The following is a 25,685-nucleotide window of genomic DNA, read 5'->3' on the forward strand; positions in this document are numbered from 1 at the left end:
GATAGTGTCTATTTGCACACTCTTAGCTTCTCAGGGAGTGTTTTTTTTTTTTTTTTTTGGACATCGATGCGAATTGCACAGTTCTTTAACTTGGAGAATAACATTTTTGACTATTTGCACAGTTTTTAACTAATCGGGGATTGTCTTACATTCATGCAATTGCCCTGTAATTTACATTGTCTGTAAACTGACTGCTGGCTGCCTCTTATGACTCGTATATTTCAGATATATCAGATGCTAAGGTCCATTTGCATGCTGTTAGCATGTCTTGTTGTGTGTTTGAGTTGTGAGCCGGTGTAGGTACCAGATTGACTCGGATGCTTCCCGATGACGTCATTATATGGCAAATCCATTGAAACAAACTACATTATGCCCGCGGTCTCCATTTGTTACAAATCAATTTTATTTTGTTAATTTACGGTTATGTTCCAGTAACTTAATCGAGGCATGAAAACTTTTAACATCTTTTTGGAAAGCTTCTGTGGTAGTCTGACAATTTAATCGGTAAGTTTGCCGGATCAAAGTAACATCTTAAGAGAAATTTCCTTCCTCCAATTTTTTTTTTTTTTTTTTTTTTGAAGTTGTGAAGGGAAAATAAACCATAAATTCTTTTGATTTTTAATAAAAGTCTGCAGCCATTTTAATATAATCACGACATTCATCACTTTAAAATCAATAACATTTATTCCTCCTTTTTATACTGATATTACTATGTCGTTCTTTCTGATCACATGTTTTTTATTATTCCAGATGAAATTGTGATGAATTTGATTAATTTTTTATTGTAGTATTTGGTATATTTAAGATATATGTTGGATAAATTAATCTGGCTATCCCTTCCGTTTTTGTTAACAATATTCTTCCAAAAATTGAGCCAACTGTCAAATATTTGTTGATTTTTTTTATTTATTTATTTATTTATTTTTTTTGTAAAATGGCTTGAATATTTGTTCTATAATTTCCAGTGTGGTCCTTGCTAATCATTATACCTAAATATTTTACCTAATTTTTATCAATTAAAGTGGGTCGATTATTTTGAATTGCTAAGATTTCACATTTTCTATGTTCATCTTTAAGCCTGAAGCTTTTGAGAAAAAAGAAACCACTAAAATAACTTAATAACATTGATTTGTTACAAATGCAGACCGCGGGCTCAATGTAGTTTGTTTTAGTGGCGTTGCCATAAGGTGACGTCATCGGGAGGTGCAGGGACCATGGAAAATTTCTTCGTAAAATTGTCCGTTTACAAACCTCAATCTCGCTCTCGAATAAAACCTACACCCCGCTATAATTACTTTAGTAAGTTGTCCAGACCAATCACAATGTTTTTTGCGCAATTGTGCAAACGTTAAACCAACCATGTATCGTGACGTCATCAGAAGGCGCAGGACCCGAGCCAATGTGACCACCCGAGTCAATCTGGTACCTAGACCGGTGTCTCCCCAAACTGTCATTATAGTCACATAATGACAATAAAGATTCTTGATTGATGACGCATCATCAGATATAAGATCAGTTGTTGCGGCTTGTTCTGAATTTTATCAAACAGACGAGTTGACCGACCAGTTTAGCATCGAGAGCCGGATTGATTGATTAATATCCAGCAGCGTCGCAAAGATACCCGCCACAAAATGTCCACACGTTTTTAATAAATCAAATGCCTGATAACAGAAATCTAAACCGTTTTTTTTTTATTATATTTTCATATCAGATTTTCTTATTCCTTTACTGATTACTTCAGAATAAAAACAGCTGAAGCCAGAAAATGTTGTCAGGATCACGTGTTAAAAGAATGTGATTAATCACAAACCAGCCTTACTGTTAGGGCTGGGTATCATCTAGGCTGAGCCGATTCGATACGATTCTCGATACACAGCTCAGGTTGATTTGATTTGACTCTAATATTGATATTTATTACTTTCAAATTAATGCTCAAAGTCATTAACTCAACTAAACCAGTGAAATTTTATGTGTTCAATTTATTGAACGCTGATATATTAACAGGAGAATAAAGTGCATTTGGTTCAATTCATTAAACGAATCACAGAAACCAAAAATGTGCCAAACGTCTGATTTTAGGGACGAAGGAGCTTCTAAAATCCCGTCGGTCGTTCCGCAAATTCGTCTCACTGTGAACAGTAATGGCGTGCTGTAATAACGCCCCCTAGGGGTTGGGAGGTATATCGAAATTGAAAGCCAGAATATTAAATCGTTTTTAAAACCATTGATATTAATCTTTGTATGGATTTTTATGCACAGCCCTACTTACTGTGACCTTAATTGTGGCTCATTCTGACAAAACTGGTTTTAAAATATATGGGTAGACCTCGATGGACGAGTAGCTGAGGTTTTAAATGTTTTATCCCCCTCTTGTTCTTGAAAGGAGGGTGTGCATGTGTGCTGTGCCAACGAGCGAATATGACTTTTGTTATGATGTGTTGCCAAAATCACAAATAGATAAAAAATGTATTAAAAACCTACTTCTGATATGAGGTGAGAGAGTTTGGAGAAGAGCCACTCCTGATCTAATATCAGTACTTAATGTGCTTTTACATTTCTGATGCATGTTTCCTCCCCAGATGCAGCTACATAATGTCTGAAATTTCAATTAAACTGTGTTCCCATGTCAATAAAATGGACTTGATCGGGCTAACGAATTTCTCTCTCCCCTTTCTATTTTCAACCCTTGCAGCAGGAACTCAAGTAAACAACACCCAGGCTGACCAAATCCATGGAAAGAGTCATGGCCCGGCCAACAGCAAGACTGCCGTCCCCACGGCGCCAAAACAGAGGGGCCGCAAACCCAAGTAAGAACAACCGCTAGCTAGGAGATGCAGAAGCAAGCTCTGAAAATAGACAAAAGTAGAACTTCAGTAAAGGTTGGTTTCAAGTGCTGACTTTCAAACGCTTAAAGGTGGCGTTGGTGATGCCTGGTGCTGCTGCAGTTAAAGCTAAGTTTCTCTGCAAATATTATCACAGTGCACTTCACAAGACAAACAGAACCGATTCATACCCAGTTACACATTATCTACTTGGTTCTACCGCATTTTTCAGACCATAAGGCACTAAATATTCCTCCCAAGTGTGTAATATCACTCCTTCACGTCCACAGCTCTCTATCGGTCTCTGTCAGGAGGACAGAGTAGCTGGACTACACTGTCCTGTTTCTAACATAAGGCCAAAATAAACGTAACTTTTATATTAAATTAACTTACTAGGTTTATTGTTGCTAACACGTACTCCAGGCTGCCTTACATGAATGCACTTCTAGTTTAGACATTACAGTCAGGCAGTCTGGTAGACAGCTCAGGGGTCCTATCAGGTAGTGACACAGTGTACCGTAATGCTCCGAATATCCATTGAGCGGAGCGGCTATGTTGCTAACCAAAGTCGTACTTACACATTTTAACAGATTTCTGAGCACATTGTGCCACATAAAATCAGCCAGTAAGCAAAATGGTAATTATATATAATAATAATAATGTTTTTAGAAGATTTAAGGATTTGAAGTGTGTCTTATAGTCTGAAAAATACTGTAGTTGATTTCTATACAATCCAATATACAGGTTCTGATCCAAATGCATTGGATCAGATTTTTTTTTTTTTCATGCGATCCCCCCGAAAACCAGGTAAGCTGGTCTTGTGCATGCGTAATTAATCAAAAAGGGACTTTGGGAAACTTTGGGAAAAATCTGACTCTAGCTTTAAGGCCTAATTTATAGTTTATCAGCACAAAATGTGGATTTGGGGTTCAGTTACTCTTTAAGGACTAAAAGTGACAGCTTCTTTTTTTCTTGCATTCCTGCCATGAGCAGTCAGTAATTTTCGTCACTCCTAGTCTGAGAGTAAATCAGGGTTTTACTGTAATTTTAAAACAAAATATGATTAGAGTTGATATATCAAGCTAAATACAACCACGGTTGGCCATTATTCACTGTAAATAGGAGGTTCTGCATCTTTTTCCTTGGGAACAAGAACCCATACGTTTTCTCTAAAATTTCCAACCTCCTCCATCTTCTATGACAAACCGAGTTTGAAAACTCAGTGATTTAACTGTAAACTACATGGTAATTATTTTTTGTCTTGCCCAGACAATCTGGACATTGTTAATTTTTAGTCACTAGTCTATAGTTTCACTTTTAAATGAAACTTAAAGTGGTCAAACCCCTGAACAGAAACCATCCCACTTAAAGGAATCAGATACTGATACTGGATTTTTCTTGGCTAGAGGGGTGCCAATTTTTATTTTTTCCAGTTGGGGAATAAAACAGCTCAGAATATCATTAACACATAAGTCATCAGAGATAATGATGATCTGCCTGCAAACAACCTGAAGGATCCTAAAGATGAAACAAACCCAGCTCCAACCGGTTCAGCCAGTTGCTGTTTGAATTACCTGATGCTATGCTAACAGATTTAGGAGCATTTTGTTTCCTCGGGCTACAGAAACTAATATTTTTATGACCGTATAATTTATTTTCACACCTTGCATTTATTTTACGAGTGGTGTCATCTTTAATTTAGCAACCCTTATTTGATTTTTCTGAAGATAAAGCTCGAAGCTTGAAAGTGATTAACTCAAAATAAAGGAATCAAAGTGAAATGAGCCTCCGTGAATAAAGTGAAGATCCCACAACATTAAAAACTAATTAGTGTAATGAAAAGAAGAGACGGGAGATGAGAGGAAGATAAATATCAACGGAAATGATGATCTAAAGAACACCAGCATTGTTAAGGCAGAGAGAGGGCAGAAGATTTCCACTGGGTGTTTTTTTTTTAAAGTGAAGTGCTTCTATCAGGTCATGTTTTAGATCAATTCAGTTAAGACATTAGAAATCCCCCATGTGGCTCAGATGTAACTTCATCTTTATCTGCTGTTTTACATTTTCACGCTGCTCTCTTTGTGAGGGTTTTGCTGCATTATCTTGGACAGCAAAAGGAAAAATCTGACGATGGCTGCCCTCTACGTCTAAGTCGGTCTCTGCCGTTCTTCTTTACAGAAAATAAGTGTTTTTAACTGTAAAGCAAGATGCTTTCCAGAGCATCTGGATTATTATTATCAGAAAAATAATAAATTTTACTTTTACACCAAATTTGCTGAACGTTTACTAAGTCAGATTTCTTTGTAACAGGGCTCACCAACCTTTTTGAAACTGAGAGCTACTTTAACTTTCTGGGTGTTCTCGAGTTTCTGGATGCTGACTGGATGAAAAGAATCCTGCTTCTAAAAAAACCCCAAAAACACAAGTTTAATTTCTGTCCCTTCAGAGATCCTGGTGCAGCGCCGGTGGAGAAGAAGAAGAAAGGGAAGAGGAGAAACCAGGAGCAGGCGGTCCACGAAGGGGCGGAGAGCGATGACACCACCTCAATGTCCACTCTCAACATGGGAGGGGACGACAGCCAGGACCCCCTGGATAATACTGTGAGTAAAGGGTTCAAAATAACCGATATGTTTGTATAACTGATACCAGTGTTGTAGTCAAGTCACTATGCCTCGAGTCCGAGTCCAGGTTCGAGTCACCAGTGTTCAAGTCCGAGTCAAGTCCAAGTCATTAAAAAAAAAATCTGAGTCGAGTCCGAGTCGAGTTACTATTGATCCAAGTTCGTTGTAGGAACATGCCGTGACGTGTGATGTATGACATGAAGCAGTAACATTCCATTGCACTAATAACTCTTTCGCTGTAGTTACCCTTGGTTTTACTCGGTAAAACTACTGCTTTTTCCAAGTCTAAGACGTCTCCTAACCATGGTTTTTAAACATTGTTGTTATGGAACGTGCAACAGCGACTCGAGGTACACTGATAGGCCGCATATGAAGGATGTTAAAGCCGCAAGCGGCGTCGATCGGCCCTCGCAGCCAAGCGCACTCCGGCCTATTGGCCACCACAGTTGCTGTCACGCATTTTCCTCGCCCGTCCACCGGGCGATTCCCACAAACGCGTTCGGCAGCGTTCCCCCATGACTCACAACAAATCTGATGCAGATCGGTCGATGCAGCGAGGAGATACAGCCATTGGATAATGATAATGCATTTGGCCACCGGACCGGACTAAATTGTTCGGCGGGCCGGAAAATTTATACCGATTCCTGGACGGTGACAACAAACAGAAAAAAAACGGCCGATGACGCCATGAACGCCGAGCAGGAGAAAAACAACGACTTACCTTCCTATCAACTTGGCCAGTCTTTCCGAGCCCTCGACACTCAAGCCATCGTTTGAGCTGAACGTTGGTATGTTGTTCCACAGTGCTACCAGTAAAATAGGCGCCTGGACATCCTCTTGTGAAAGTTTAACAGCGGAAAAGTCGGTCATATCGTATCTGTTGCATGTGTAATGGCTGGTTGCTACGTGCGCTCTCACACTGTTTGCCCAACCTTAGCGGCAAGGGGCGTTGCTCATGAGATGGTGACGTCACGTGCGCGGTACGACATTTAGATATTAAAATCATACACCAAATAATATTCTAATGACATATTAAAATTATAGCCTAATGATATAAAAAAAAGTTGAGTCTTTTTCTCGATTTCCGAGTCAGAATGATCTGAATGTAGGAGTCCGAGTCCAAGTTCGAGTCATCAGTGCTCAAGTCCAAGTCAAGTCACGAGTCTCTAAATTTAGCTAATGACTCGGACTCGAGTACTACAACACTGACTGATACTAAGAAAATTATTATTTCAGGTACTTATTTGTGATAAAATCCATACTATATGGACTATATGGAATCTAGCCATTCGCATCTGCCCAAAATGTCGGCATTTCTTTGGGCGGCAAAAACGGTGAGCTGCTCACCTGACCAAAACAAAAACCAGCTTTTAAACTCTGTTAAAATGGCGAGTACATCCAGCGAAAAAGACAAATGCGTCCCATCTTAGCCGACAAGTCAAACACTAAAACGTTGTTGAGAGGAACTTTGCCTGTGAGGCAGACGGACAGTAAAGGAACAAAATGTTGTAGGACACATGCTAGTGACAAGCTAACGCTACAAGCTAACGCTACAAGCTCATAACCAAAAACTATAGCAAAACAAGCTTAATTAAATGGAAACATCTGAACCTTTGCTTTGATTGAAAGATATTCCTGTGTAGAATTTGTATTAATTCGTAAAAAATGTGTTGTTTCTACCAGAGAATAGCCCCTCAAGTATGATACTTCAACATTAGTTGCACCTTAGTGGCAAAAATAAAAGAATTTAAAGTCGACCAGGACCTGAGACCTGTTTAGGAAGATTAGTCGATTAGTTGAAAGATAATTATTAAGTGTTCATTTGGTAATTTAAGCCAAGAGACAAACAATACAAGTATGGATTCATTACTAACAGTGATGCAGGGTTAGAGATGACCTACATGTTGTGGACCTGATGAGAAAATGTATGTTCCAGTCATTAAAGACTCAAAACTTGACGTAGACTTGGGGCATCGGATGTCCTAACTAAAATACATTTCATTTTTATGCACCTTGCTTTGTCTCACATTGCTTTTCTTTTTCCAGCCTCAGTTTTTCCAGAACTGTCCTCTTGTTTCCTCCTCGTCTCTCTGGACTCTGTGATTGAACCACCTTTCCCTCCCGTTCTGCAGAAGCGGCGTTCAGGACGACAAGTCAAAAGAAGGAAGTACAACGAAGACTTGGACTTTAAGGTGGTGGACGACGACGGCGAGACGATCGCAGTTCTGGGAGCTGGACGCATCTCGGCGCTCAACGCCACCGCCCTGGCGTGGCAGGCCGAAGTAAGTGTGGACAAAGAACCTTTGCTGTCTCTGCAAAATCTGTTTGGGGAAAACATGTTTTGTTCAGTTTTAATTCAATTCAGTCCTATTTATATAGCGCCATTTCAAAACATGTCATCTCAAGTCTCTTTCCAAAGTCAGACTCCATCAGATCCTCCAGGTTGGTGAGAAAGTTTCCTCTCTAAGGAAACCCAGCAGGTTGCATCAAGTCTCTCCAAGCAGCATTCACTCCTCCTGAAAGAGCGTAGAGCCACAGTGGACAGTCGTCTGCATTGTTGATGGCTTTGCAGCAATCCCTCATACTGAGCATGCATGAAGCGACAGTGGAGAGGAAAACTCCCCTTTAGCAGGGAGGAGAACCTCCAGCAGAACCAGAACCAGGCTCAGTGTGAACGCTCATCTGCCTCCACCCACTGGGGCTTAGAGAAGACAGAGCAGAGACACAGAAAGCACAGAAGCTCACATTGACCCAGGAGTACTTTCTATGTTAGATGGTAATAGCGGATGATCTGCCTCCCCTGATGATGTCACAGCTAACAGAACTCCAGACCAGGTGAACCTTCTATGAAGAGAAAAATGACAGAGAACAAAAAGTTAAAAGATGAAATAACAACAAGCAACGCAGATTGGAGAGCAGTAGGAGAACTCAGCAGAGTGAGAGAAATAGACCCTGATGTCCTCCAGCAGCCTAAGCCTATAGCAGCATAACTATAGAGGTAGCTCAGGGTAACATGAGCCACTCTAACTATAAGCTTTTAAAAAGGAAAGTTTTAAGATTAGTCTTAAAAGTAGACGGGGTGTCTGCCTCACGGACCAAAACTGGGAGTTGGTTCCACAGGAGAGGAGCCTGATAGCTAAAGGATCTGCCTCCCATTCTACTTTTAGAGACTCTAGGAACCACCAGCAGACCTGCAGTCTGAGAGCGAAGTGCTCTGTTAGGAACATACGGGGTAATCAGAGCTCTGATATATGATGGAGCTTGATTATTAAGGGCTTTATACGTTAAAAGAATTTTAAATTCTATTCTTGATTTAACAGGAAACTAATGAAGGGAAGCTAAAATTGGAGAAATATGATCCCTCTTGTTGATTTTCATCAGAACTCTTGCTGCAGCATTTTGGATCAGCTGAAGGCTTTGAACTGCATTTTGTGGACTTCCTGATAGTAAAGAATTACAATAGTCCAGCCTTGAAGTAACAAATGCATGGACTAGTTTTTCAGCATCACTCCTGGACAGAATGTTAATAATTTTGGCGATATTCCTGAAGTGAAAAAAGGAGACAAACACCTAAACCAGGACAAAAAAAGGTTTTCTCCCGTGTTTAGGTGCTAGTGCTGCTGATTGTTTACCGGGCTGCCTGGTGGAGCTTTGCATGTTCTCCCTGTGAATTCAAGGGTTCTTTCAGGGTACTCTGGCTTCCTCCCACCGTTCATAAATATGCATGTTTTGTTAATTAGTCTCTCTAAATTGGCCTTTATGGTCGTACTCCGCGCCCTGAAAGGATGAGCGCCTGTAGGACATGTATGTATGTTTGTTTACGCCCTTCTGGGAGTTTCCAGGTCTAGTTTTCATCCTGTATGTTGTCGTTCTGCCTCATTTAGACACATGTTCTTGTTATCTCGCTGACATATGAAGATAGATTTTCTGAGATGACGGCAGCTCCTCTGTTTCTGTATCTCAGGAACCTCCCGAGGACGAGGCCAACATCATCGAGAAAATCCTGGCTGTCAGAAAACCGAAGAAAGAGGTAAAAAAGAGAAAATCTCTATTTACTTTAAATCCTAAATGCATCTGGGTTTTGAATTGCTTTTGATCTTGTTTGTTTAACTTTAGCTGTAAAGCACACTGGTAAGATTTTAGATGCTGTAAATTAATAAATGTTGTTAGATATTCCTAAACGTGTCCATTTGATCTTGTCTCCTGTCTCTCTTTAGACGTCATCAGAGGACCAAACGGAGGATGCCGAAGAGTTTTATGTCAAATACAGAAACTTGTGAGTGTCTTCATGCACATTTCTTCACACACTCAAGCTTTTGATTTTCTTCAGTATTAAAGATAAATATCCTGGAAAACTTTTTATTTCACCAGCTGCAGCTTAACTTGAGTCTTTCTGGTCTGTTTGTCTCCTCCTGCTGAGTTTATTTACCGCTTATAAAACGAAACGCTGTTATCTTTAGTCTCAACCTTTCAGTTGTTTTAATTGAGCTGTTCTTTTCCAGGTCATGATGATTATAAAACTAGCAACTTCTGGGTCCAAACCTTCGGTCACATGGGCCAAAATCATTACGTCAGAAAAATCTATTAAAATCCTTAAATTTTCAGACGGATAGAGAGCTGTGGACGTCGAGGAGTGATATTACACATTTGGGAGGAATATTTAAAGCGCCTTATAATCCGGTGCGCATTATGGTCCAAAGAATACGGTATTATTTGAAATAAACAAATGAAATAGTCAGATTTAGTCGGAATGGATTTTTAAATCATTGTAGATCTAATGTTTGCTGCAAATTTGCCTCATTAAAATAACGTTTGCAAATTCTTTTAGCCTTGATTTTACAAAGAAATACATTTTTTAGTCTTTTTTTTCAGTAATAAAAGTCACGTGATAGATGTGGCCACAGACAAACACTCCATTGGAATAAATGATGTGAATAAATGTAGCTAAAGTTACAACTGCTGCTGCATTTCCAATCTAGTCATGATATCAGACGTTTTTTTGTCTCTTTTCTTACAGTTTGGTCAAATCTATTTTAACATTTTTTTATTAGAAAAAAACTTCTAAGCTATAGTTTGCATTTAAACTTAAGACGTTTGTCTTTATTGCATATTCAGGATTTACTAAACGCAGGATTTACTTTTTTAACAATAAACTGTAATATTACAACGTTACTGTTTATCCTGCAACCAAACATCTGCTAGAAGGTTGGATGGTCTAACAAATCGATACCAAGTCTTCCTTCTTCTTCCTGCATGATTTAAAGTAGAGGCCTGTCTGCACTACTGGGTGAAAAACCGAGACATTTTCACCCAATAGTGAAATGTTACGTCTTACATGCGGGAATAAATGCGTGCTTTATGAGTTGTTTCCGCTCTTTCAGTTCCTACCTGCACTGCAAATGGGCCACTTTGGAGGAGCTGGAGAAGGATCCCAGAATCCACCAGAAGATCAAGCGTTTCAGGACCAAACAGGCTCAGATGAAGCACCTGTTCACTGAGGTAAGACCTTCACCTGACGCGTGCAGCAGGTGAAGCGATGTGGCTGATGATTTAAAAGGCGCTGGGTCAGAGTTACAGGTCTGAACATGCTGGAACCACCAGGTAGAACCTGCAGGAACATCAGCCTGCGCTGAATCTGCTGCAGGATGGGTTGTCAACATCTCAACTCCTTCTCTTAACTGGTTTACAGAGCTCCACGGTTCTGGTCCACCTGATTGATCAGAACCGTTCTTATTTTCTCTGGTCTCCGGGTGTGAACTCCCACTTCATGCAAAGAGGATGTTGGAAATGATCGTCAACTCATTTATTAATTGAATATCTAGAGCTTACAGACTCTAAAACGGGCCATTTGCTGAAAGAAAAAACCCACTAGGAGCATTAATTAGGCCAGAACTGTACTATATATATATATATATATGTGTGTATATATATATATATATATATATATATATATATATATATTATATATTGCATTTAACAAAAATCTCCTATGAAGCAACATTTGCTACCTAATTATTAGTTAGTTGATCAAAAAATCCAATTAACAAAATAATTTAGTTGTAGCCCATTTCTTATTGTCTACTGTTTTGCCAAACATGTGTGTGTGTGTGTGTATATATATATATATATATATATATATATATATATATATATATATATATATATATATATATATATATATATATATATATATATATATATGTATATGTGTGTGTGTATGTATGCGTGTGTGTGTATATGTATATATATGTGTATGTATATATATGTGTGTGTGTGTTTATATGTATGTATGTGTATATATATATATGTGTGTGTATGTATGCGTGTGTGTGTATGTATGTATGTATGTATAAATAATTTTCCCATACTAATAATTACATTGCATTGTTGTGAGCAGAGCATTGAATTTGGTTTAAAACGCTTGTTTTTTTAAGGTATGTTAATTTACTAAGTTACTCTCTTTTTAGATTAATTAATCCAAAAAAAAAAAAAGAAAAAAAAGCTGATTACCAAAATAGTTGTTAGTAGCTGCGCTAATTACATTCCCATGTTGGGAGCATTGAATTTATTTTTATCATCATGTTTTAGCTAATAAATGTTCAAAATGCTTGTTTATTGAGGTATTTACTAATTTGGTCTCTTTTTAGATTAATCAAAAACTAATCGATTACCAAAATAATCAATAGCAGCAGCCCTAAAGTAATCTAAAAACGTTTAGCTCAAACGAACAACTTTAGCTTCCAGAGCGTCTCTTTGGATGGCGCCGTCGTCACAAACTGTCCTTTTATTCTCCTTCTCTCCCCCCTCAGCCCGATGAAGACTTGTTCAACCCGGACTACGTGGAGGCGGACCGCATCCTGGAAGTGGCCGTCACAACGGACACGGAGACGGGGGAGGTACGTCCCACCAACGCCGCGTTTAGCTCCTGAAGGGGGTCAGCGCCGCCCATGCACTTCCTGTTTGTGTTTGTGCAGGAGGTGACCCACTACCTGGTGAAGTGGTGCAGTCTGTCGTACGAGGAGGCCACCTGGGAGCTGCAGGAGGACCTGGACCCGGAGAAGATCAAGGAGTTCGAGGAGATCCAGAAGCTGCCGCCAGGCCTCAGACACATGGTGAGTGGGACATATGTTTCCACCCTCAGACGTCTGATGGACTCGTTTATATTCTAAGACTTTAGAACAGAGGCTTATCTGCTGCAAGAGAGCAAAGAACGTCAGCAAACGTCTCTTTATTATTGTTCTCCTTTCTCTAAGTTCCCAGATGTGGTCCCTGAAATCTAAATAAGTCGTTTAAATGTTCTTAGAAACCTGCTAGCTCCACAGTGAAGTATAAAATTTAGTTTTCAGTGATTCACCAGTCTAGCTAAACTTAAATATTTAGTTTTGATAGCGGAGAAGTCTATTAATTCCCCAAAACACTTAATTTATTCTCTGTTTTTTTTTTTTTTTTTTTTTTTGCTTTAAACCAGAGCGCTTGTTTCCCAAAAAACATTTAAGGGACGTTCACAGCTGGAAGTCAAATCTAGTCCAGGGATTTTTGTGAGAATAATTAAACAACGAGTGATATAAAGTAAGGGAGAAGCTGTTAAACTGCTAAAATTAATTGTTGGGTAAAGAAATAAATTTTGTAAAAGTAATGTAAGTTATTTTTCAGCTGTTTCTCATATTTGTCTACAGCTGTTTGTTAAAAAATGTGCCTGTGAGACTTTGATCCTTTTTTATAATTACTTTAAGATACATTGACACAATGTTTTAGGCATTCAGACTAAAAATATCAGGATCTACTTTTTTGTTCTAATAAAACCGATAAATCAAAAATCTTAATGTAAATCAAAGAAAACATTAAATGAACAAATAACTAAACTGTGCATTGGAAATTACGTATAAAAACTTCAACTTAATCATTCCTTAGCAAAGGATAAAAATAAATAATTGATCAAGTAAAACCAATAAATTGATAAATGGTAGCTACCAAAAATGAATAAAAACTGCTAAAAATAGTAGTTGAGTGAATTATAAAACATGATAATCTCATAAATTGGTTAATTAGTTAGCTAAATGCATATTTATTGTCACATAAATACATTTTATGATTTTTGTTTTTAAATAGTTTGATTATTTGATTGTCCTGCTGAATTTCTTGTTATTTTGCTCATTTCTGGACCTGGAAAGAAGATTAAGTGCATTTGTGTTTTTTTGCAGGAGCATCTGCCTCCAGAAAAATGGCAGAAAGTTGTTTCTTTACTTGGTTAAATACTTATTTATTGTCACATAAATACATTTTATGATTTTTGTTTTTAAATAATCTGATTATTTGATGGTCCTGCTGGATTTCTTGTTATTTTGCTGAAGTTGTACTAATTTCTGGACCTGGAAAGAAGATAAAGTGCATTTATGGTTTTTTTGCAGGAGCATCTGCCTCCAGAAAAATGGCAGAAAGTTGTTTATTTACTTGGTTAAATGCTTATTTATTGTCACATAAATAAATTTTATGATTTTTGTTTTTAAATAGTTTGATTATTTGATGGTCCTGCTGGATTTCTTGTTATTTTGCTAATTTCTAGACCTGGAAAGAACATGAAGTGCATTTTTTATTTTATTTTTTTTATTTTTTTGCAGGAGCGTCCGCCTCCAGAAAAATGGCAGGAAGTTGTTTCTTTACTTAGTTAAAAGCTTATTAATGTCACATAAATACATTTTATGATTTTTGTTTTTAAATAATATGATTATTTGATGGTCCTGCTGGATTTCTTGTTATTTTGCTGAAGTTGTACTAATTTCTGGACCTGGAAAGAAGATAAGGTGCATATTTTTTATTTTATTTATTTATTTATTTTTTGCAGAAGCGTCCGCCTCCAGAAAAATGGCAGAAAGTTGTTTCTTTACTTAGTTAAATGCTTATTTATTATCACATAAATACATTTTATGATTTTTGTTTTTAAATAGTTTGATTATTTGATTGTCCTGTTGGATTTCTTGTCATTTTGCTTATTTCTGGACCTGGAAAGAAGATTAAGTGCATATTTTTAAAAACTTTTTTTTTTTTTTTTTTTTTTTTTTTTTGCAGGAGCGTCCGCCTCCGGAAAAATGGCAGAAGTTGGATCGCTCCAGAGATTACCGTAATGGGAACCAGCTCAGAGAATACCAGCTGGAGGGCATGAACTGGCTGATGTTCAACTGGTACAACAGGTGAGTCCCTGTTTCTGCACAGAGAGCGAAGTTACTTCCTGTTTTCCCGGATCTAACCTCCCGCCTTCTTCCCGTGTTCTCCGTCAGGAAAAACTGCATCCTGGCAGACGAGATGGGCCTGGGGAAGACCATCCAGTCCATCACCTTCCTGTACGAGATCTTCAACCTGGGCATCCGCGGGCCGTTCCTCATCATCGCGCCGCTGTCCACCATCACCAACTGGGAGCGGGAGTTCCGCACGTGGACGCACATGAACGTCATCGTGTACCACGGCTCGCAGATCAGCCGCCAGATGATCCTGCAGTACGAGATGTTCTACAGGGACGCGCAGGTAACCCTGCTGCCTTTCTGCAACAACCCCCGGGCTGCTCGTCGTGTCTGTAGCCCGCCTCACCTCTTTCTCCCCCCCACCCCCACGCTGCAGGGTAACACGGTCTCAGGCGGGCTGAAGTTTCACGGCTTGATCACCACCTTTGAGATGATCATGGCCGACTGCCCCGAGCTGAAGAAGCTGCAGTGGCGCTGCGTGGTGATCGACGAGGCCCACCGACTGAAGAACAGGAACTGCAAGCTGCTGGAGGGACTCAAGCTCATGAACCTGGTCCGTGCGTGCAAAAGAAAATAAAATAAAAAATAAACTAGAAAAAGCTGTTCCTGCGTAACAGCGAGTGAGAATGCTAATCTGCAGACTGATTTGAGGAGAAGATGCAGAAGATCCATGCAGAAGAGAAGAAATAGCTGAAAAACATTGAAGAATTTGAAACATTTTGAAGAATTTTAACAATTTGAAGTAATTTGTAGTAGTAGTAGGAGTAGTATCAGTATTAGTAGGAGTAGTAGTATCAGTATTAGTAGGAGTAGTAGTATCAGTATTAGTAGGAGTAGTAGTATCAGTATTAGTAGGAGTAGTAGTATCAGTTTTTAAAAAATTTGAAGGAATTTGTAGTAGTAGTAGTATCAGTAGTACTACTAGTAGTATTAGTAGTATCAGTATCAGTAGTAGTATCAGTATTAGTAGGAGTAGTAGTATCAGTTTTTAAAAAATTTGAAGGAATTTGAAGAATTTGAAGGAATTTGTAGTAGTAGTAGTAATAGTAGTAGTATCAGTAGTAGTAGGAGTAGTATCAGTATTAGTAGTATCTATTAGTAGGAGTAGTAGTAGTAGTATCAGTATTAGTAGGAGTAGTAGTATCGGTTGTAGTAGTAATAGTAGTAATATCAGTTGTATCAGAAGAATTTGAAGGAATTCAAGGAATTTGAAGAATTAGAAAAATTTTAACAATAAGAAGAATTTGAAAGAATTTGAAGGAATATGAAAAATTTGAAGAATTTGAAGGAATTTGTAGTAGTAGTAGTATCAGTAGTACTACTAGTAGTATTAGTAGTATCAGTATCAGTAGTAGTATCGGTTGTAGTAGTAATAGTAGTAATATCAGTTGTATCAGAAGAATTTGAAGGAATTCAGAGAATTTGAAATATTTAATGAATTTGAAAAATTTGAAGAATTTTAACAACTTGAATAACTTGAACAATAAGAAGAATTTGAAGGAATATGAACAATTTTAAGAATTTGAAGGATTTTGCATTCATTTCAATGGGAGCAAAAAACGCACAAAAAGTACAAATACTTCAAAAAGTATAAAAGGTACCATAACCATGAGATATGTCGAGAACGAGCCGAACGTTTTGGTACGAAAATTGTTGAAATCAATTGAAGTATGCGGGAGTACTTAGACGCACAAAAACGTAAGGAATAATAATAATAAAGAAAAACAGGAAAACGATAAGTTTTAAATTATTCCTGGCTTTGTTCCCAGCTGGGCGTGCACTAAAATATGTTGCGGTCCACTTCCTCGCAGGAACACAAGGTTCTCCTGACCGGCACCCCTCTGCAGAACTCTGTGGAGGAGCTCTTCAGCCTGCTGAACTTCCTGGAGCCGCAGCAGTTTCCCTCGGAGACGTCCTTCCTGGAGGAGTTCGGAGACCTGAAGACCGACGAGCAGGTGAGCCGGGTCGCTCCGGGCCGGACGGGCGGCAGACGAATTTACCGAGTTTACGCGACATGATTTCCTCTCTGCTCGCCCCGCCAGGTGAAGAAGCTTCAGTCCATTTTAAAACCCATGATGCTGAGGAGGCTGAAGGACGACGTGGAGAAAAATCTGGCGCCCAAAGAGGAAACCATCATCGAGGTCTGCATGTCGTCGCCGTCTGGTGAAAACCCGTCTGAATGTCTTGCGTATTTTCAAAGTTGTAGGATATCACCTCTTTGACTCCTGTGACCCAAAACTTTTCACACCCCTGCTGCCCTACTCGTCTATTAGTCTTCAGTAACATTTCGCAAGGTTGGAGCACGCAGAGAGAAGAGCTTTGATTATTCCTCGCCGCATGATAGTAGCCCTCCAGAGCTACTATGCTGCATCCTTTTAGATCAGGGGTCACCAACATGGGGCCCCACGAGCCTGTACTAAAAAGAAACACAATCCACCAGGGAGCTGCATCTAAAATTCAATTTTATTACATTATTCCTCCTGTTTATTCACATTTGTATTTATATAGATTTAAAAATGACTATCTATGACAAAGCATGAAAAATGTGTTTATTTTACATAGATTTAAGGTGAACTCTGACAAACATAATATTTGGCTGGTTTTGTTGATTGAATGACTTTTGAGCATTAATTTGAAACTAACAAATATCAATATTGGAGTCAAATCAAATCAAGCTGAGTTATATATTGAGAATCGTAGTATCGAATCGGCTCATCCTAGATGATACCCAGTCCTAATCGGTTCCCTGTGGAAAGACCCCAAATCACCCCATCACCAGTTTGGTGGCAGAGTGCAGAAGAGTTTAATTTAACCCTGCTCTAAGCGCTCTGCCACCACTCCCCCTGTAGCCTCTAATAATACTGGTGAAGATTCTCAGTCATCCAGGTCAAAAAAGTTAAAAAAAACCCAAAAAAACAACTGGACTTTTTTTATGAAGTCTGAAGATGTTTCGCTTCCCATCCAGAAAGCTTTTTCAATTCAAACGTCTGGAGTAATGTGGAGTTCCAAGCTTTATATATTATATTGCTTTGGGCAATAAGTCCAGTTGTTTTTGTTTTTTAACTTCTTTTTGGAAGCTTCTAATAATGTTTGAAGGACTTCTCCTTAGCGGTATAGTGGCTTTAGAGTTTTTCTTTTGTTTTTTGTTTTTTTGTCCAGGTGGAGCTGACAAACATTCAGAAGAAATACTATCGGGCCATCTTGGAGAAGAACTTCTCCTTCCTCTCTAAAGGAGCAAACCAACACAACATGCCGAACCTCATCAACACCATGATGGAGCTCCGCAAGTGCTGCAACCACCCCTACCTGATCACAGGTGCGTCCGGTTCTTAGCGTTAGGATTATTGGTGGTCAAAGCGTCATTTGAGTCGTTTATTTATTTAAGTGTTGTTGATTTCTGGGGCGGAGAGATTCAAAACTACGTTGATATAAAAAAAAAAAAAAAGACCTTCCACCCGCTTCTGTTTTCTCTTGCAGGAGCCGAGGAAAAGATTCTGGAAAGCTTCCGGAAAAGCTACAGTCCAGACTTGCCGGACTTCCAGCTGCAGGCCATGATCCAGGCGGCCGGGAAGCTGGTTCTGATCGACAAGCTGCTGCCCAAGCTGCTGTCGGGGGGCCACAAGGTGCTGATCTTCTCCCAGATGGTCCGCTGCCTGGATATTCTGGAGGACTACCTCATCCAGAGACGGTGAGCAGGAAGCAACCACAGGTTACAGCCTCAAAACTGGCCTCAACCTTTTAATTCAGTTTTATTTATATAGCACCAATTAACAACACATCTCATCTCAAGGCTCTTTCCAAAGTCAGACTCCATCAGATCCTCCAGGTTGGTGAGAAAGTTTCCTCTCTAAGGAAACCCAGCAGGTTGCATCAAGTCTCTCCAAGCAGCATTCACTCCTCCTGAAAGAGCGTAGAGCCACAGTGGACAGTCGTCTGCATTATTGATGGCTTTGCAGCAATCCCTCATACTGAGCATGCATGAAGCGACAGTGGAGAGGAAAACTCCCCTTTAACAGGGAGGAGAACCTCCAGCAGAACCAGAACCAGGCTCAGTGTGAACGCTTATCTGCCTCCACCCACTGGGCCTTAATGACCTTTTATATTACAGACTAATATAAAATGAAAAGTCTGCCAGTTCAGCCTGGAATAATGTTTTTTATGGCCTAATCTGGTTTTAAATGCCTCCCTGATTGGATCACCGAGCCACAAAGGCTTTACCTGACCAGCTGCGTTCATAATGTGATTATTTTCATTTCGGGGTTTTAGAGTAAACGAGTAAAATGCCGGCAACACTTTTGAGGTGTCGTCTGTAAAATACGTGCATTGCTTTCCTTCCACTCTGCTTTGAGTTTTCTCTATCCAGCAAAAAGTGCACCAAACGTTGCGGTTGCAACATGTTGACATGTGCAGAACTTCTGGGGGCGTCGCCCGTTTCAGCTATGCGGTGCACAAAAGCGCCAGGATCAACGCCGATCTGTTCAAATCTGCGCTTCACTTCTGTTCGTTTTCTGTCTGCAGCTACACGTACGAACGCATCGACGGCCGAGTGAGAGGGAACCTGCGGCAGGCGGCCATCGACCGTTTCTGTAAGCCCGACTCGGACCGCTTCGTGTTCCTGCTCTGCACCAGAGCGGGAGGGCTGGGGATCAATCTGACGGCCGCCGACACCTGCATCATCTTTGACTCGGACTGGAACCCGCAGAACGACCTGCAGGTGGGTCGGACGGGTCAGCCCAGGATATAATAATAAAAGAAATAATAATAACCATCATAAAAATAATCATTAAACATTAATAAAAATAACAAAAATAAATAATAATATAAAAATAAATAAAAATATAAAAAATAAAAATATAGAACATAATAATATAAAAAATTATAAAAATAAATAATAATAATAATATAAAGAAATTTAAATATAAATAATAATAATATAAAAAAATATATATATAAATAATAATAATAATATAATTTTTTTAAAATATAAATAATAATAATATTAAAAAATTTAAATATAAATAATAATATAATTTTTTTTAAATATAAATAATAATAATATAAAAAAATAAAATATAAATAATAATAATAATATATAAAAAAATTAAATATAAATAATACAAATAATAATATTAATAAAAATAATCATAGAAAATCATAACAATAATCATAAAAATAATATAATTATTATTATTATTATTATTATATAAAAAATAATAATATAAAAAATTATAATCTGCAGGCCGGGAGAGACATTCGAAAGGCGGCTTCGGCTTTGCTGACAGTCGCTACTGGTTTAATTTAAAATGAAAGTTGGGTACGGCAGCAGATGAAATTCATGCGTTGAAGGGTGAAGCGAAATCTCCGTCTACCCTGTGCATCTCCTGTGTCACTTACAGAGAAATTAAGCCTTTAATTTTAACGCGGAGCGGCAGAATATGCACTGCAAAAAGAGAATTAAAAATAAGTAAAATTGTCTTGAAATGAATGTATTAGCCCTTGATTTTAGCAGGTAAATAAGATTATTTGCCAATGGAATGAGTACTTTTACCCCTAAAATAAGATTATATATACTACACTTAAAATAAGATGATGGAGATGAGTTGTTCTTATTTTAAGTGCAAAAATCTTATTCCATTGGCAAATTAATGTATGACACTGGAAATGTCTTAGAGGACAAAAACAGGAGTTAGCAGGAAGTCAGGTGTTAGTTTGTCAAACTTTATTTAAGTACACCGCGTTTTGTTTATCCAGCTGAGTTTTTAACCTCTTAAGACCAGCATTTAGATTTAACATACTTAAATCTAATCACTCTTTATTTAGCAATTGCAAACTAAATATTTTTGGTTTAATCTTAGGTAATCTAGATACCAAATTAGGAAATTTACAGTAATTAAACTAAAAGAAATTAAGGTTCAATTCCTCCCCCAGTACTTAAGGCTGCTTGGCTTAAGAGGTTAATTGGGTATCTTAATTAAATAATGCATATTATTTGTCAGTTTTTCACCCCATTTCTGTTGTCATTTCTTTTTTCATCTAATTTAATACATGTTTATTTTCAATATCTGTGACTTTTTTAGGCCTGTTTCTATCCAGTAAGCTCAAAAAATACAAAAATCTAACTTATTGCCAAGTTATATTTTATCATAGTAAATGAGTTCATGTTTTTGTTGGTTTTTAAAGAACATTTTGTAATTTAAATGCTTTTTTAATAAGATTTTAAAGCCACTTTTAACCAGGTTCCCCAACTTTATGGTCCTCCTGTCAGAAAACGTGAATAAAATTGCAGATTTGCTTTGACTTGAGGTCTATTTGAAACTTTTTTTCAAAAAGTTCTTCAAAGTTTTGGACTTGGCACCAATGTCTCCCTGACCCAGGCTCAGGCGCGCTGCCATCGGATCGGCCAGAGCAAAGCGGTGAAAGTCTACAGGCTGATCACCAGGAACTCGTACGAGAGGGAGATGTTTGATAAGGCCAGCCTGAAGCTGGGCCTGGACAAAGCCGTCCTCCAGGACATAAACCGCAAAGGAAGCCTCAACGGGGTAAGGATGGGCCGCGGTTTCAGGAAACACCCGCACGGATCATAGCTCGAGCTTAAAGTCTAAGTCTTGTACCGAAAAAATATCCTGAAAACCGTTGAATAACTTCCAGAACAAGGTAAACTTTGAATATTCATGTATCAAAAGTGTTCAAATTAAGTTTAAATATGAGATATCGCATATTTTTTACACCGATTATGGTATTTCGCGTTTGAGTGCTGCCTCCGTTTACGATCGGCCATTTCCGACGTGTGACGTCAGTTCAAGAACACAGAGAACGTGCAAATCGAACTTGCATAGAAACACACATTGTTTACGTTGTACAACCGGTACGGCGAACAAGGATATATGGATGTTTTCCAGTATCTTCTTTCACACACCAAGTCTGCTGACCACGTCTACTTTGAGCAAGTGCTTTTTTTTTTCTTCCTTTTTTTTCTTTTTTTTCTCTTTTTTCCTTTTTTTCCCTTTTTTTTCATTTCTTTTTTTTCCCTTTTTTTCCTCTTTTTTTTTGAGCAAGTGCTTTTAAAAAAAATCGCCAAACTAAGTCCACGATAAAATGTCTTCTAGGTGCATAGTTGGTGGCTGTAGTGCAGACCGCGGTGAAGTTGGTTTGACATTGGACATTCAAGCTCCGCGGAGTCAGCGGGATCTAGCTCACGGTTGATCCGGTTGAAGGACTCTGATTTCGGCTAGCGTCTCTCAGCTGCTCCCTTCTCCCATACGCGGTCAACAAATCTGATTTGATTTTTGTTTCTCAAGAGTGCTCCGCTGACGCCGCGGAGCTTGAATGTCCAATGTCAAGCCAACTTCACCGCGGTCTAGTGCAGGCCAGAAAGTAGCGCTACATACTTGGCCGGTGGATCAAAAGGTCCGAAAGAAATGGAATAAATTCGTAAAAGAAACGCGAAAGGACTGGATTGCCGGCAGTGACAAAAGTGTTTTATGCAATTCACACTTCACGAGCGAGGATTTTGAGGGGTACTTACAGTGGAGCTTGGGCTCTATGTCTTAGCAACGTTAGCTATAGTCTCCTCAGGTTCACCTTGTTCAAACTCCGTTTCTTCGTATATATATTCGGTATCGGAGTCGCCGATGCTTGAGGTGAAGTTTGATGTATCAGAATTTTTTTTATACATTTTTGTTACAGGTCCCAAATATGGCACTGTAATAAAAAATTTAAATATCCTGAAAATGAACCAAGAGACGGCAGCTAACCGTCTGCAGTACTGTTATTCCAGTTAAACCGTTATTCTACTGGCTAACGGTTTACAGTAGCCTACCTCAGCTAGCTGCCTTGATCAACGGCAAACTTTCTATTTATACTTTTATTGTTAGATTATAAACAACACTACAATCAGTTATCAAACAGACATGTAAAGATGGACAGTTTACCCATTACTGACCTGAAAGACAGGTGAAATAAAAGGAGATTTAGACACAGCAGCTTTCCATGTTTTCTCCCAAATTGGATCTGAGAGCGAGCGGAGGTCCGTTCCCATAGCAACCGGAACGCAACTGCTTGTGCCATTCCGTAAAGCGACAGTGTAAATATATATATATATGTACATAGAGATTATATTCAATTACTAATAAACATATGACCAATGTGGTCACCTGTTTTGGGTGCGGCAAATTTTTTTGTACGTAGAGTAAGAGTTAATTAAATTTATTAAATCGGTAGCGAAAGTCGTAGTGTTAGCAGCTGGATGCACGGTACTAGTTCTGTTTGTCACGTCACTTTCTCAAATAGCCCGATTGAGGAATGTTTGGGCTCTTTCGCTTATACAGCAAGTTTTATCGAAATTACTTCCAAACGGCGCACATAATTCACATATAATATACATTTGTTTACTCTGGTGACTATTTGAATGGGTCTGCGTTAAAATACATTTTACGTGCGACTTAGACTTTAAGAGTCTGCCCTGTGTCTGTGTGCCGCCCGCAGGTGCAGCAGCTCTCCAAGCTGGAAGTGGAGGACTTGTTGAAAAAAGGAGCGTACGGCGCGCTGATGGACGAAGAGGACGAGGGCTCCAAGTTCTGCGAGGAGGACATCGACCAGATCCTTCAGAGGCGAACCCAGACCATCACCATCCAGTCCGAAGGGAAAGGCTCCACGTTTGCAAAGGTCTCCAGCTCTAAATGTTTCCTGCCAGACGGATTCTGCTTCTTTTTTTAGAAATAAAACCGGCCGTTTAAAACGTTGCCGCTCTTTCACCGTGTCGTTCTACCAGGCCAGCTTCGTCTCGTCCGGCAACCGAACGGACATTTCTTTAGACGACCCCAACTTCTGGCAGAAATGGGCAAAGATCGCCGAGGTGGAAATCGACTCCAGATCAGAGAAGGTTTGCATTTAAAGAAATAAAAAGGTCGCTACGAAAGGCTAATTTAGGCGGGATTGACGTCTCCTGTTGTTGAACGTATCGGGAGGTTAAGGGACTTGGACTGTTTTCTGCAGTTTGTAAAATTATGGATAGTGAATTAGTTAATTTCCAGCTTTGGAAAAGTAAAAATTATAGAAAGGAGAGAGAGAAAGGATGAGTATTTTCAGGATAAATATCTGAATTCCTACAAATGTCTATACAGCTGTAGATCTATCCGTGATGTACATTCAACCATGATGGGTCTAAGCTACGTTAAATCCTTCCAACCCTACTGTTTTCCATCTGTCCGTCCTTAAAGTGGCCAATTTTTTTCAGTAGCATGACCAGGAATATTTTTACAGAAGAGGATTAGGGCCATTCAAAAAATTTGTAAGTCTATTCAATTCTGACTAATCTCAGAATTCTGACTTTATTCTCAGAATTCTGACTTTATTTCTCTGAATACTGAGTTTATTTCTCTGCATACTGAGTTTATTTCTCTGAATTCTGAGTTTATTTCTCTGAATTCTGAGTTTATTTCTCTGAATTCTGAGTTTATCTGTCTGAATTCTGAGTTTATCTGTCTGAATTCTGAGTTTATCTGTCTGTATTCTGAGTTTATCTGTCTGTATTCTGAATTTATCTGTCTGAATTCTGAATTTATCTGTCTGAATTTTGAGTTTATCTGTCTGAATTTTGAGTTTATCTGTCTGAATTCTGAGTTTATCTGTCTGAATTTTGAGTTTATTTCTCTGAATTTTGAGTTTATCTGTCTGAATTTTGAGTTTATCAGTTTATCTGTCTGAATTTTGAGTTTATCTGTCTGAATTTTGAGTTTATCTGTCTGAATTTTGAGTTTATTTCTCTGAATTCTGAGTTTTTTCCCCCCTCAGAATTCTGAGAATAAAGTCAAAATTTAATAGACTTTTTTTTGTTTTTAATGGCCCTAATCGTCCTCCGTATATTCGCCTTAAAGACTTAGTGAAGTTTTGCATTTACACATTAAAAAAAACTGACCTCTGGCTCTTTGAGTCTGACAAAGGACTGACTTTTAAAAAAATAATCCAACCCAAAACGTCTCCACTTTTATTCCTCCCGTCCTCTCCTGCGTGACTCAGGAGTCCCTGGTGATCGACACGCCCCGCGTCAGGAAGCAGACCCGTCACTACAACTCCTTCGAGGACGACGAGCTGATGGAGTTCTCGGAGCTGGACAGCGACTCGGAGGAGCGGCCGTGCCGGACCCGCCGCCTGGGCGACCGCAGCAGGCGGTACCTACGGGCCGAGTGCTTCCGGGTCGAGAAGAACCTTCTCATCTTCGGGTACGGCGCCCAGCATTTTCACACGGTTTGGCCTAGGGCTGGGCGATATGGATTAAAAAATAAATCTCCGATTTTATCATACCAAATCCGATTAATCGATTTTTTTTTTCCCCCCCTTTTTGTTTCATAAAAAGAAATTAAAGAAATTATTTTAAAACCTTGCTTTTATGTCAAGCATTTCGTCAGGGAGTTGACCTGAATTCAAAGTGCAACTAAAAACAAGCTGTGAAACATGCTTGTAAAACAAGATGGCAGCCGTGCCATTATAAACAATGAAAATATAACAAAACATTTGCTGCTAGTGGTATTACACATTGAGCTAAGAACAGGCTTCACTGCACTTGTGAACTTCAAACTAAGTTTAAAAAAAGTAAATAAGTAAATGAAGTACCTCGTATTATGGTAAAAAAAAAAGTTTCCACTTAACAATATTTTGACAATATATTTGCCTAAAGATATATTCAGCATCACATGCTGTTCTCTTCATGGAAACCCAATGAGTGTATTGGCAAAATAAAATCCAGATTTTCCAAAAATGAAATCTTAAAGAATTGTAAATTCAAATTAATCGATTAAATCGATTTATCGCCCAGCCCTAAGTTTGGCCTTATCTCGTCACTCTGGAACCAATTGGTGCGTCCAGACCTCTAAACGAGGCTCTGACTAACAACAAGACGCTGTTAGGACCGACGTTCATAGCAGGCTGGGGCAGTTGGTACTGCACTCAAAACAGCACCTGATGCATCATATGTGGGGATGCAATGGGATATAATTATATTTTAAATA

The 25,685-nt window shown here is 38.8% G+C and overlaps 1 protein-coding gene across 1 annotated transcript in view; it reads left to right on the plus strand.

Annotated features, from left to right (window-relative positions):
* The window catches only part of chd6 (chromodomain helicase DNA binding protein 6), a 104,862-nt gene that overhangs the window by 35,493 nt on the left and 43,684 nt on the right, over positions 1 to 25,685 (plus strand). Inside the window, exons 4-23 of the mRNA XM_036152011.1 lie at positions 2,693 to 2,807; positions 5,269 to 5,422; positions 7,576 to 7,725; positions 9,408 to 9,473; positions 9,661 to 9,719; positions 10,825 to 10,942; positions 12,253 to 12,339; positions 12,418 to 12,555; positions 14,510 to 14,631; positions 14,719 to 14,962; positions 15,056 to 15,232; positions 16,491 to 16,634; positions 16,722 to 16,820; positions 17,839 to 17,995; positions 18,157 to 18,367; positions 19,198 to 19,393; positions 21,054 to 21,218; positions 23,164 to 23,343; positions 23,450 to 23,560; positions 24,697 to 24,899. Coding sequence (XP_036007904.1) covers positions 2,693 to 2,807; positions 5,269 to 5,422; positions 7,576 to 7,725; positions 9,408 to 9,473; positions 9,661 to 9,719; positions 10,825 to 10,942; positions 12,253 to 12,339; positions 12,418 to 12,555; positions 14,510 to 14,631; positions 14,719 to 14,962; positions 15,056 to 15,232; positions 16,491 to 16,634; positions 16,722 to 16,820; positions 17,839 to 17,995; positions 18,157 to 18,367; positions 19,198 to 19,393; positions 21,054 to 21,218; positions 23,164 to 23,343; positions 23,450 to 23,560; positions 24,697 to 24,899 — 2,896 coding nt within the window. The remainder of the gene's footprint in view (positions 1 to 2,692; positions 2,808 to 5,268; positions 5,423 to 7,575; positions 7,726 to 9,407; positions 9,474 to 9,660; positions 9,720 to 10,824; positions 10,943 to 12,252; positions 12,340 to 12,417; positions 12,556 to 14,509; positions 14,632 to 14,718; positions 14,963 to 15,055; positions 15,233 to 16,490; positions 16,635 to 16,721; positions 16,821 to 17,838; positions 17,996 to 18,156; positions 18,368 to 19,197; positions 19,394 to 21,053; positions 21,219 to 23,163; positions 23,344 to 23,449; positions 23,561 to 24,696; positions 24,900 to 25,685) is intronic.

Source organism: Fundulus heteroclitus, chromosome 20, assembly GCF_011125445.2.
Source record: "Fundulus heteroclitus isolate FHET01 chromosome 20, MU-UCD_Fhet_4.1, whole genome shotgun sequence".
In the NCBI taxonomy this organism is placed as follows: Eukaryota; Metazoa; Chordata; class Actinopteri; order Cyprinodontiformes; family Fundulidae; genus Fundulus; species Fundulus heteroclitus.